Consider the following 13105-nt stretch of genomic DNA (forward strand, 5'->3'; position numbering starts at 1 on the left):
GTGTCTGCCCCGGGTTTGGGTGCAGTTGTATGTGGTGTCCTGCCTCACAGGAGAGCAGGAGGCAAGGCTGGGAGCACGGGAAGGTCTATGCATCCATGAGGAAGGATCAGTTTGATGCCTCCACTCATCCCTGCAGGCTTTCCGGGTGCTGTGTGAGCCGGGACCCACGCCGGGATCGCCTGGCCAGGATGCCCTGCAGCCACAGCGGGCTTGGTGCTGCTCTACGGAGCCGGAACCTGCCATCTGCGGTGTGAGCAGGATCTGGGTGTTCGGCCCCAGGCGTGGGAAGGGCATCGCCCGGCGCATGGTGGACGTGGTCAGGTATGAGGCAGCAGGGAGCCAGGATCCTGGCTGGGGTTTATCCGTGCAGAGGGAAAAGTGATGACCGCAGCAAAATGTGTTGAGAAAGAACTTATGGAAAGGGAGAAATGTGTATCACTGAGCAAGTCTGGAATCTGCACTTTGCAGTGGAAGGATGTTATGTGGACAGATTTCCATGTATATCTGATATTTAAATGATTTAAAATCTGACACAAGCATGGACCAAGCTGTTAACTGCTGGGTACAAGCAGAAAGCAGAGCTACACAGACTGCTTTCCAAGAAACACTGCTTGTTGGGGGGGAAATATATTTCGATTTTTTTTGCTGGATAATTTGATGGGCCCAAACACTTGATGTTTTTTCCAGGCAGGAAATTCTGAGCTTTTCAATCTCAGAGCACACTGGGAGGAAGGCTTACTAATGAGGGGAAGTTTTTATGGGCTGCCTTTGGGCTGAGCTTGGGAATCCAAGGCCTGTAGCAGCATGTATCTTCTCTGTGTTGTATCTGCTTGCTATCTGTGTATAAAATACAGATGTATGAAGTCTGAGTATGTATATATTAATATATATCATCATACATGAGTGTATCTGGAGCTCAGTATTCTGAAAATCCATCAACCCATGTCCAGCCTTTGCTTTCTCCTGTGGTTAGTGTTTGATGTGCCACCTCTGTGACATGATGCCTCCCAGCTCTGCAGGACCTGCCAGGCTGGACGGGGCTTTGAGCAACCTGTTCTAGTGGAAGGGGTCCCTGCCCATGGCAGAGGGTTGGAACTGGATGAGCCTTGAGGTCCCTTCCAAACTAAACCATCTTGGGATTTGATGATTCTGACTGTGAGTGCCCCCAAGAGTGCTGGCGCTCCCATGGTGAATGTCACTTGGGATCAGCTCCAAGATACTGAACCAAAACCTCTGGTTTCCCATATAAAACTGCCTGTGTGGGTTTTCTGCCTGTATTTGGTCTTAAATTATCCTTCTTCCTCATTTTAAACTGCCTCCTGATTACACCAGAATCTGTGAGCAAACTGGCATCTTGCACTGATCTGCAGTTTGAAAGCAAAGTGAAGCACTAACAGCTCCCCGCAGCAGAGGGAGTGGGGGAAAAACCTCCCAGTGGTTGTTTGCCATGTGCTGATAGCTCTGCTCTCTCTTTCAGGAGCACGTTCATGTACGGCTGCTACCTGAGCACTGAGGAAATCGCCTTCTCTGACCCAACACCAGATGGCAAGCTGTTTGCCACGAAATACTGCCGAACCCCCAACTTCCTCGTTTACAACTTCATTTATAACAACTGATTCAACTTGGTGATTTCAAGTTGAGGTTTGTTGAAATCACCCGAGAGAATTTGTGTGGCTTAAAGTAACACTTGAGAGTTGTTACCTGGCCAAATGCTGAGCGCTAGTTCTTCCTCCCCTGCGAAGGGGAGGGTCACTTTGTGTACAGTTGTGTTAGATTTTAGTGGAACATTGCTTGGATTTCAGGTGGGTTTGTTACTTTTAAAACTAAATTCTATTACAAATAACTTAATTTTGTTGAAAGATTTAATTAATATAAAGATGGCTCTTTCCTCCTCAATGTGTGGGTACGTAATTCTGAGCGCTGTGTGGTAAAGGGCTTTGTCTGGGGTAGGAGCCTCAGTACAAGCAAATGGTAGATTTATGCACAGAGGAGTACGAAATGTAGTTTTATCTTACACCCTCTTTTCCTGTGGTATGATTCTGTGTGACAGCCTATTGTGCCAGAAAACCTTTTTGAGCAGGCAGCTGCTCTCCCTTGGTAGTATACTGTTACCTGGGGGCTGCTGCCCCCACCCACCTCAGGAGCACAAATACTTTACACAAGAGCCCTCTAAAGCTTGTACATACTTATCAGTCATACGCACACTCCTTGAGAGAAAAAACACCCCTTTCACCCTGAGATAAACCAAAATACATTTATTAACATCTCAGTCACAGAACTGTTGTTAATTCAATGCAGAGAGGGGGAAGGGTTTAGAAACGTGTGTAACACAACTAAAGTAAAACTACTGGGCAGAGCATGTGGCTTACTTAGGACCCGAATGCATGTGGGAAGGGATTGCTTTAAGAGCAGGGCAAGCCCCAGTTGCCTCAGATGTCCTTAAAACAGGCGTTAGTGTTTAATGAGTTTAGGCCCTCGTTTTAAGTACATAGCGCAGTTTTCACATACTAGAAGGATAAACACTGCAGTAGACTTACTGTCTCTTCTAACTTAATCCCTGAGTGCTCGAGCTCCCATGCTTTTACCCCTGGGCCAGAGTTGCCTCTAGGACTTCCACGATGCATGCGGCTGAGGGACGTTTCTTGGGGTCCTCACTGGTGCAGAGAGAGAAGAGATCAATCATGTGCTGGTAGGATGAGTCCAGTTCATCCATGTTGAGGGCTGGACGTGTTCCTAGGGCGTTGTAGTATGCTTCCTCGTCAAAGGAGTCTTCGTCAAAAGATTCATCTGGACAACAAGGTGGCAAAGTCATGGGGTTTTACTGTCCCTTGTCCCTTACACAAGGTTTAAGGTTAGAAGGGACCTTAAACCTCACCTACTTCCAACCCCCTTCCACGGGCAGGGACACCTTCCACTAGAGCAGGTTGCTCCAGGCCCTGTCCAACCTGGCCTTGAACACTGCCAGGGATGGAGCAGCCACACCTTCTCTGGGCAACCTGTGCCAGGGCCTCACCAACCTCACAGGGAAAAGCTTCTTCCTAAGATCTCATCTCAGTCTCTCCTCTGTCAGATTAAAGCTATTCCCCCTTGTCCTGTTCCTACAGGCCCTTGTGAAAAGCCCCTCTCCAGCTTTCTTGCTGGCCCCTTGAGGCACTGGAAGCTGCTCTAAGATCTCCTTAGAGCCTTCTCCAGGCTGAATAAGCCCAGCTCTCTCAGCCTGTCTCCATAGCAGAGGTGCTCCAGCCCTTGGGGCATCTTTGTGGCTTCCTCTGGACTCACTCCAACAGCTCCACATCCTTCTTATGCAGGGGGTGTCTCAGCAGAGCAGAGGGGGAGAATCCCCTCCCTCAACCTGCTGGTGATGCAGCCCAGGACATGGTTGGTTTCTGTGCTTACACCTAGGTGAACGGGTCACACTGCCAGGTTCTGTGTAGCTTTCCCCATCCGCCAGTATCCCCAAGTCCTGCCTTGCCGGTATGCAGTAGGATGTGACCTTCATGTCAGCTTTGCTATTCCTGTTAGCACTAATTACTGCCTGGGATACATCATTACTTTTTGTTTGGTTTAAATTCCATATTTTGAGCTGTATCTACCCCCTCTCTCCCAGCAGAATAACTGAGTCACCCCTGCAGAGCTGGCTGGGAAAAAGCTGTGCAGCCTGGAGGTGGAGTTAGACAACGCAAGCCAGCCTGTGGGCCATGCCAGGGTGAAGGTTCTGGCAAGAGGAGCTTTCCCAGCACAGCCTGTAAGATTTTTAGTTTTGTGGTGCTCCAGGGCACAACCTTATCCCCAGACTGTAACAGTAGCACCCTCTGCCCATCCCATCTGCTCCCCCCTGCACTGTCTGCTCCATGTAACTCTGAACAGGGGTGTGACCAAGAAGGCCAGTAGCATCCTGGCCTGTGTCAGCGATAGTGTGGCGAGCAGGGCCAGGGCAGTGCTCATCCCCCTGCACTGGGCACTCGTGAGGCTGTACCTTGAATCCTGTGTTCAGTTCTGGGCCCTTCTCTACAAGAAAGACATTGAGGTGCTGGAGCAGGTCCAGAGAAGGGCAATGGAGCTGGTAAGGGTCTGGAACACAAGTGTGATGAGGAACAGCTGAGGGACCTGGGGGTGTTTAGTCTGGAGCACTGGAGGTTTAGGGGACACTTTCTCACTCTCTAAAACTATCTGAAAGGAGGTTGTAGCGAGGTGGGCGTCAGTCTCTTCTCCCAAGTCACAAGTGATAGGACAAGAAGGAATGGCCTCACATTATACCACAGGAAGTTTAGACTGGATATGAGGCAAAATTCCTTCCCTAAACGGTTGTCAAGCACTGGAACAGGCTGTCCAGGGCAGTGGTGGAGTTGCCATCCCTGGGAGTATTTAAAAGATGTGTAGATGTGGCACTTGTGGACATGGTTTAGCGGTGGGCCTGGCAAAGCTGGGTTAGTGGTTGAACTCAGCGAGCTTAAAGGTCTTTTCCAGCCTGAATGGTTCTGTAATTCTATGGCCAGTCCTCACAGGCACACAGGAGGTGCCCAGAGTAACTCTTCCTGCTTCCCCCATGCTTTGTCAGTGCCAAGAGGGTATTTGCAATCCTAACCCTGGCCATGGCACAGCACATTTGGTTTAGCTTCTCTGCTCCAAAAGGCTCAAATAATCTTGTGTATCATTTCAAGTATGACATCATTTTAAATATTTTCTGGCCACATTATTTTAGTGGCATCTCAACAGCACCAACCACACACAGCTACAGCCTGGCCAACTCCTTCTGTGCTGCATGGATGTGGGATGGAGCCAGAGCATGGCTGAGAGTGCTGCATGGCTCTCAGGGAAGCAGCCCTTCAGCTCAAGGACATCTTTGAAGCCTACCTCTCTGTGCTGACAAGCAGCTGAAGGTCAAGGTGAGCTCTTAGACTAGCAGCTGGTCTGCAATGACTAGTTACCATCATTTATCAACTTCTCTTTTGGATTTAAAAACCTAAACGAAGTTGAAAGTGGCCTTGGGGTAGTGCTGAGCACCTCTGTGCTGCAGCAAACTCCTCAGTGAGCTCCCCAGCATTGGGAGATGAAGCCAGTGCAGGCAGATGACTTCAAAGCCCTTCAGATGGCACCTGAGGGAGACCCAGCACTGTGGGGGTATCAATCCTCCTAAGACAGGAAAGCATTTCTAGGAGCAAAACTTGCTCACCGGCAAGATATGGAAACAAACCTCCGTCATCAGGCTCATCACCCAAGTTGAGGTGGGGCACAGAGAGGGTCATCATTTCCCAGAGAGTCAGCCCAAAAGGGAAGATGTCAGCCTTGTCGGTGATGATGCCATCGTCATGCAGAGCTTCCTTGGGCTTCCAGGGCTCAGTGCCAATGTACTGCATGTCAGGGTCACTCACTGAAAGGAAAAGACATGGCTTGAGTCCTGCTGGGACTCACAAACACTGAGATGCAGTCACAGCTCAACACACAGCAGGGAGTTAGCCTGTCAGTTATTAGCTCAGGTGTGCCAAGGCCACAGGGCAGGATCTTTTGTGGGCCTGAACCTATTTTTCTTTCACATGTGCATAGTCTCAAATCCCCCATGACCTGCATCTTGCTCTGCAGAAGTGCCAGACTCAGTGGGGCTCATGTTTCTTTTCTCAGGCTCAGCAACACACGCTGGGGGCTGCAGAGAAACCTCCATGAGGTCTGAGGCCATGCAGAGAAGAACCAAGCCATCATCTTATTTTATCTTTATCTTATCATTATTTTATCTTATAGGATCCCAGACCGGTTTGGGTTGAAAGGACCTTAAAGACCATTTTGTTCCAACCCCCAGCCACAGGCATGGACACCTTCCACTAGAACAGGTTGCTCCAAGCCCCGTCCAACCTGGCCTTGAACACTGCCAGGGATGGGGAAGCCCCCGCTTCTTTGGGCAACCTCTGCCAAAAAAAAATCTGCCAGGGCCTCACCACCCTCACAGGGAACAACTTCTTCCTAAGATCTCCTCTCAGTCTCCCCTCTGTCAGTTTAAAGCCATTCTCCCTCGTCCTGTCCCTGCAGGCCCTTGTTAAAAGCCTCTCTTAGCCCGTCTCCATAGCAGAGCTGCTCCAGCCCTTGGAGCATCTTCGTGGCCTCCTCTGGACTTGCTCCAACAGCTCTGCATCCTTCTTATGTTGGGGCCCCAGAGCTGGATGCGGTTTTCTCTAGTTCTCATCACTCTGTTCAATTTGATGCCTTCTTGATCTTAATTCGCCTCAGGAGAGCTGAAGTAATCAGCTCTTAGCCTGACGGAGGCAGCACTAGCTCTTACCTGATCCCTCATGCCCTGTTCCAAAGAGGAGGTCCCACATTTCTCCCCACTCTCCCAAGCTATTGGCAATCTCAAACTGTTTAAGAAGCTTTTGTCTCATGGGGCTGGTTGTCAAAGCCTGGCCTGTAACAACAAGCAAATGCCCAAATCCCTCAATGCTTCAGGGGCTGTTGTGCTTTAATCCTTGGCAAGGACCAGCCCCTTCGCTGTTGTCGGGTGCCTGCTGTCTCCTCCAGACCATGAGAAGGCAAAGCCAAAATCGGGGCTGGGTGGAGAGGACTTCTTCCTGTTCAACCAGCCCCAAAACTGATCCTTGAGCCACACTCCTCTCCAGGAGATTATGCTGGGGCGCTGCCTCCAGCTCTCTCACTCCTTATGAAAGGGAAGAGCTACTAATAAAAATGTAATGGGGCAGCTTTATAAATTATGAGGCTGTCGCAGGCCCAAGCGCTGTGTAAAGCGGCAGAGAAAAGCATTCTTGTAATTAACCCAAACACATTCCCGCTGCTCACAGCCAAGCCACGACGCCATTAGACATCTGCTTCTCGTTTACATGAAGTCTTTATAACACTCACACTTGGCTTGTGCTTCCTTCTAGCCCTACAAGAAGGATTCATTTACTTGGCTCTCTGGCAAGAGCACCTCCTCAGCCAGGTCTAGCAGGACCTGATCCAGTATCCTGTGTCCATGTACAAGTGCTGGAGAGCATGAGATGGATGTCACAGGTCTGGAAAATTAAAGCTGGACCTTCCAGAGATCCCCTTCACCATGCAGGGTGTGAACAACTTGCCAGTCCTCCTCTCCATGGACAGAGGAGGGCAAGTGCGTTCCCTCTGCTCCTGGAGCCAACCTCAAGCAACTACTAAGCATCCAGATCCACTTCCCAGCAGCCCAACCTACCAGTCATGTTCTCATCCAGGGGCAGGGACACTCCCACATCACAGATCTTGATGGCTTCAAAGTCACCTTTAATGACCACGTTGGAAGACTTGATATCTCCATGGAGCAACTTCTTATCATTGTGCAGATACTAAGAGGCAGAGAGAATCTGTTAATACCCACTTATATCTGTGGAGAGGCAGGAAGAGCCATTGGATTTGCACAGCAAAGCATCAGCTTCTTAAATATGTATTTAAAACCCCAAAGATGGGTCAACACTTACTTACACTTACAAGGCACATAGAAGCTTCTTCCACCCAGCATACTTTTGGAGGCTTACTGTTGAGTTTTAGTGAAAGGCTGTGATAAGCATCTCTAGCAACAAGCCCTTGAGAGTGGGTTCAAAGCGCAGGCATTAGCTGATGGCCAAGTGCAGGTCTGTGTTATCCTGGGAGCTTAGAGCTACATCTCCTTGGACTGTCCCTGCCACCTGTGCTTTACCCTGAGCACTGGCATAGCCCAGGAGAGTCTCAGAAGCCATGCTCTGGTTTAGAGTCCCCATTTCCCCACCTTTTCCCCCTAAACACAACCTCAATGCCGTGGCTGCTGCAGCACATTGAGAGGAAGGACACAAGTGGCACCAGCTGGCAGCATCAGTTAACCAATTTCCCTGCCAAGACCAGCTCCCTGCAACTGCTTGGGGTGGCAATAAGGATGCAAGAGCCAGCAGGCAACCTCCTCGCCTGGCTAGCAAGCAGGCACAGCAGGTAGCTCCAAGGGAGGGCAGCAGAACATCCATGACAAAACCTCTTGTTGCATCTCTTGTTATATTACTTCCATCTCAAGCCTCAGGGCTCAGTTTTCACCTTGTACAGTACCCTGGTGAAAAAAACACCACCAAGCATCTGCTCTCCATCTGCTGGCACAGCACACTGAATCCCTTTATTTTTCCAGTGTCCCCAGTGTGTACAATTCCACACAGAACAGCTAGAGATTAACGCTGAACATACCTTCAGCCCCCTCGCCATGCTCAGAGCGACTTTGAAGATAGTGGCAGCAGGGAAAGGGCCCAACCGTTTTGCACTTCTTTCTTCAATCAAGTCACAGAGCGATTTTTCTCCTCCGTATTCCATGGCCAGGCACATGCTTCCATCGTTGGCCTCAGTGAACGCGCGGTAACCTGCCGACAAAGATCGTTTATTACAGAGCCGACGCAGGCACCAGCATTGCCACATGCTTGCCGGCCCGATGGAGCCAAAGCATTTGGGGCTGCTGCCCAGGTGCTTTCCTGGTGCATTCCCAGATGCTGCAACCCATCTCAAACAAATTCATTCTCCAGGGGATCTGCTCGCAGCTTTATGTGGTGAGGTGAACCACAGGAATGTCCACAGTGACCTGCACAGCCCGGAGCCACAAACCTCATCGTGAGAAAGGAGCTCCCTCCTCCAGGAGGGCCCACAGACATCCCCCTTCTTGCTTCCCAGGTCAGCTGTGCACCCTGTGCCTAGGGCAGGAAGGTATGCCCTGATCTTTGCAGGGTGGAGAACCAGGAGAAAGGAGAGCAGCGGCACATCTGCAGGACCAACATGCCCATTTGCAAAGATAAGGAGCTGCAGGAGCAAGACAAAGGCTGGGGGGGGGGGCCTTTGGGAAAGGGAAGCCAAGCCCTCATCTCGCAGGGGCCATTTCACAAGGTCAAGACTAATACACGGTCATGTAAACTTTCTTCCTCCGTGATTTACTCCTGTCCGTAACCAATACTCTTTGGGTGGAGTTATAAATGGTAACATCTTGCATAATGGCATTGCTGAAGAGTTATTCCATAAGTGATTTACGGCACCTTTTACAAAAGCAGCAGTGAAGTGTTTGCAGTGTGAGAGGCTGAGCCTATCTCTGCTCTTGAATTCCTGGCAGAAGCAAGATGTGCTGTTTTAGGGATACAGAATTCCTTGCGTGCAACATTTCTAGCACAACTGACTGTACCAAGATAGTTTAAAGAACAAATAAAAGGATGAAATCGGAGGAAGCTGTTCTGACTGGCACAAGAGATTTTAGATAAGAGCAGAAATTAAACACAGACTAAAGCAGCTCCTCAAAATATTCCTACCACTGAGAGCATGACAGAGCCTCAACTGCCACCTCACAAAGGTATGTCAGCAGCGGGGGACCCAGAGCTTCATTCCACGCACGGAAGCCATCCCAGACACCATGAAAGGGTTGCCCATCCTTTGCCTTGTTACTGTGGACTCTCCCTGTGCTGGAGCAGCCCCACAGCACAAAGCTGGCAGTGAAACACCTCTCAGCTCCTGGGCAGCCTGCACACAGCAGCAGCTTGTGAGTCCCACCCTGTTTCTGTCAGGAAACACCCAGATACCAACCTGTCGGTGACCAACGCCAACCTCAACTACAAGAATCATAGAATGGTTTGGGTTGGAAAGGACCTTAAGATTATCTAGTTCCAACCCCCCTGCCATGGGCAGGGATGCCTCATCCTAGACCATGTTGCCCAAGGCTCTGTCCAATCTGGCGTTGAACACAGCCAGGGAGGGAGCACTTACCCCTTCTCTGGGCAATCTGTTCCAGTGCCTTACCACCCTCACAGTAAAGAACTTCTTCCTTATATCTAATCTAAACTTCCCCTGTTTAAGTTTAAACCCATTACCCCTTGTCCTACCACTACAGTCCCTGATGAAGAGTCCCTCTCCAGCATCCTTACAGGCCCCCTTCAGACACTGGAAGCTGCTCTGAGGTCTCCACACAGCTTCTCTTCTCCAGGCTGAACATCCCCAGTGTTCTAAGCCTGTCTTCATATGGGAGGTGCTCCAGGCCCTGATCGTCCTCGTGGCCTCCTCTGGACTTGCTCCAACAGCTCCGCGTCCTTCTTATGTTGAGGACACCAGAACTGCACAGTACTGCAAGCGGGGTCTCACCAGAGTGGAGCACAGGGGGAGAATCCCCACTCTGGACCTGCTGGTGATGTAGCCCAGGACATGATTGGTTTCTGGGCTGAAGAGCACATTGCTGGGTCATGCTCAGTTTATCACTGGAAAGAGTTATTGAGTTGCTGGAGCAGGTCCAGAGAAGGGCAGTGGAGCTGGTGAAGGGCCTGGAGCACAAGTGTGATGAGGAGGCTCAGAGGAGACCTTCTTTGCATTCTACAACTACCTGAAAGGAGGTGGTAGCGAGGTGGGGTTGGTCTCTTCTCCCAGGTAACAAGCAATAGGATAAGGGGTAACTGCCTCAAGTTGCACCAGGGGAGGTTTAGATTGGATATTAGGAACAATTTCTTCCCTAAAGGGTTGTCAAGCACTGGAACAGGCTGCCCCAGGGCAGTAGTGGAGTTACCATCGCTGGAGGGGTTTAAAGAACATGTTGATGTGGCACTTAGGGACATGGGTTAGTGGTCGGCTTGGCAGTGTTGGTTAACAGTTGAACTCTATCATCTTAAGGGTCTTTTCTAACCTAAATAATTCCACGATCCTGCCACCATTCACACTGCCCTGGCAGTCCCTGTCACACAAGGCAAGGTTATGTTAATTTAAAAAGGTCCAGAGTGGGCCTGGCCCAGGGAGTCCAGAACCCACAGCCCACGGTATGAAAGGAGCCCAGAGAAACCCTGCAGCCACCTCATGTCACAGCACCCGGCTCCAGAATCAGCTCCAATGGCTCAGATTGCAATTTAAGCAACACAAACTGTGCTGGAAACTCACCCACGATGTTGGGGTGCTGGAGGTTCTTCAAGATCTTGGCTTCATCGTTCAGTCTCTGCTGATAGATGCTTTGCTGGCTGCTGTTGCATTTGGAATTGATTTTCTTCACAGCCCATGGGGAGCGAGACAAACCTCTGGGAGATCTGCATGGGAAAACCCACACAGCTCAGAACCACCCCACTGGTAAGTAGCACCATGGTTGAAGCTCACACAGGTAATTGAGGAACTATTTTGGAGAGCATCTGCATTTATTTTGTGGAATTAATAAAGAACAATGCTGAAATAAATGAAAGCCTGCCAACGTGCACACTGCAGAGGTGTGTGCAATGCCTGCCCCATCCACAGAGCTCCTCCAGTGAGTTTCCAGGTGTTTTAGAAAAGGAGATTTGTATCGATTCTCATTTTCTGTTGGAGGACCAGAGGCTCAAGGAGGGAGGCAGCTGCCCAGCAGGCCACAGCAGAGCCAGGAATAGCCCCCAGCACACCAATTCCGGGGAAAGGCTGAAGGGATTACCCCAAAACAATGGGCTCCTTTCCAGCACTGACACCTCCAGCACACATGGGACAGCTGTAAGTCCCACCCCCCTTCCGTGATAACATGCCCAGTTGAAGGGGTGCAGGCAGCATGGGAGGTCAATGCTCTGAGGGCTGGAGCACCTCTGCTCTGGAGACAGGCTGAGACAGTTGGGCTTGTTCAGCCTGGAGAAGAGAAGGCTCCAGGGAGACCTTGGAGCAGCTTCCAGTGCCTAAAAGGGCCAGCAAGAAAGCTGGAGAGGGGCTTTTGACAAGGGCCTGTAGGGACAGGATGAGGGGGAATGGCTTTAACCTGACAGAGGGGAGATTGAGATGAGATCTTAGGAAGAAGTTGTTCCCTGTGAGGGTGGTGAGGCCTTGGCACAGGGTGCCCAGAGAAGCTGTGGCTGCCCCATCCCTGGCAGTGTTCAAGGCCAAGTTGGACGGGGCTTAGAGCAACCTGCTGTAGCAAAGTGTCCCTGCATGTGGCAAGGGGTTGGAAATAGATGAGCTTTAAGGTCCCTTCTCACCCAAACCAGTCTGTGGTTCTATGATTGTATCTTTATAGAGGAAAAGGACACCAAGCCCCATTTCCAAGCACCACCTCACTCTGTGCTCTCACAGGTACCTTTTCATCAGGTAGACGTTGACCCCAGTGCCGTATCCAAGCTTCTGCATGAAGGGGGAGGCTGGGATAGTGACAGAAACTGGCCCCACATCTAAAAAGAAAAGAAACCCAGCCCCATGAGTGACCCCATGGAGTGGGTCAGAGCAGCTTTGCTGGGATGGAGGCAGTGATCAGATTCCTGAGCTGCCTTTGCTCATTTTGCTTCACCAATTATGCCAGTTTTATCTCAACTCACGAGTTTTCCCACTGTTATCCTCCCGAATTCTCCCCCCATCCCACTGGGAAGAAGCAAGCGAGTGGCAGCAGCCCGGGTTAAACCCATCCCCTCCATGTCCCCCCCAGCCCCTCTGGAAACAGGGCTCATGCCTGAACACAACTCACCGGGTTTCTCCCTCTGGGCCAGGTTGTTTTGAGGCTTGAAGGCTTCCATCACTGCAAACCTGGTCCCTAGAGCACAGGAGAGACTTCTGTTACATCTCCACCCCCCAGAATGCTGGAGGAACCCCAGGGAAGGACCTGGGAGCACAAGCTGTGCAGGGCTCTACCCCTAACCCAGGCAGCAGCACTACAGGCACCACAGCGGTACGCTAAAGGACATAAAGTTCGTAAATTACGCCTGCTGGGAAGCTCATTTGGCTTCTCCCAGCTCCTTTAAGCAAGCAGGTTGAGAGCTGATGCAGGGATGTGCTTTCCTGCACACCCAGCTCCTCCCTCCCTTGTCACCACTGTGTCCCTGCGGGGCTCATCACCTCGGAGCCGGCTTGCAGAGGTGGGGTGAACCCTGTAACAGGGCTGGGGTGGCTCAGAAGCCAAGCAAGAGCCTGGGCTGGGTGTCCTAAGGGAACCAGCAGGGGATGTGGCACCAAGGCGCTTTGCTGCTCCCAACAGGATGGGACTGAGGGTCTCACAAGAGCCTGGGCTGGGTGTCCTAAGGGAACCAGCAGGGGATGTGGCACCAAGGCGCTTTGCTGCTCCCAACAGGATGGGATTGAGGGTCTCACCTCCAGGGTGAGCGGGGCTGCAGGGGGGACAGGAGAGCACTGCTGGGTGCTACCACTGAGGGTGAGGGGGGTCCCAAATCGGGGGGGCGGGAGGGTGTGCGTG

At 51.1% G+C, this 13105-nt stretch overlaps 1 protein-coding gene across 1 annotated transcript; it reads right to left on the reverse strand.

Moving 5' to 3' along the window:
• Nucleotides 1–2581: 2581 nt before the first annotated feature.
• On the reverse strand, nt 2582–12431 carry PBK (PDZ binding kinase). The gene is made up of 7 exons (XM_010019058.1): nt 12383–12431; nt 12002–12092; nt 10861–11003; nt 8161–8330; nt 7172–7301; nt 5195–5371; nt 2582–2787 (listed from the first exon to the last, which is right to left on the reverse strand). The coding sequence occupies exons 1-7, from the start codon at nt 12429–12431 to the stop codon at nt 2582–2584; spliced, it is 966 nt and encodes a 321-aa protein (XP_010017360.1).
• Nucleotides 12432–13105: the final 674 nt, after the last annotated feature.

Source organism: Nestor notabilis, unplaced genomic scaffold (genome assembly GCF_000696875.1).
Source record: "Nestor notabilis isolate BGI_N333 unplaced genomic scaffold, ASM69687v1 scaffold12387, whole genome shotgun sequence".
NCBI lineage: Eukaryota > Metazoa > Chordata > Aves > Psittaciformes > Psittacidae > Nestor > Nestor notabilis.

Excerpts from the sequence above, each read along its gene's own strand:
- PBK (XM_010019058.1), bottom strand. The coding sequence starts at position 12,431 with ATGGAAGCCTTCAAGCCTCAAAACAACCTGGCCCAGAGGGAGAAACCC. Across the intron at positions 8,331-10,860 it reads CCAGCACCCCAACATCGTGG|GTTACCGCGCGTTCACTGAG; the intron begins GTGAGTTTCCAG and ends CTTTGTCGGCAG. Across the intron at positions 5,372-7,171 it reads CCTGGATGAGAACATGACTG|TGAGTGACCCTGACATGCAG; the intron begins GTAGGTTGGGCT and ends TTTTCCTTTCAG.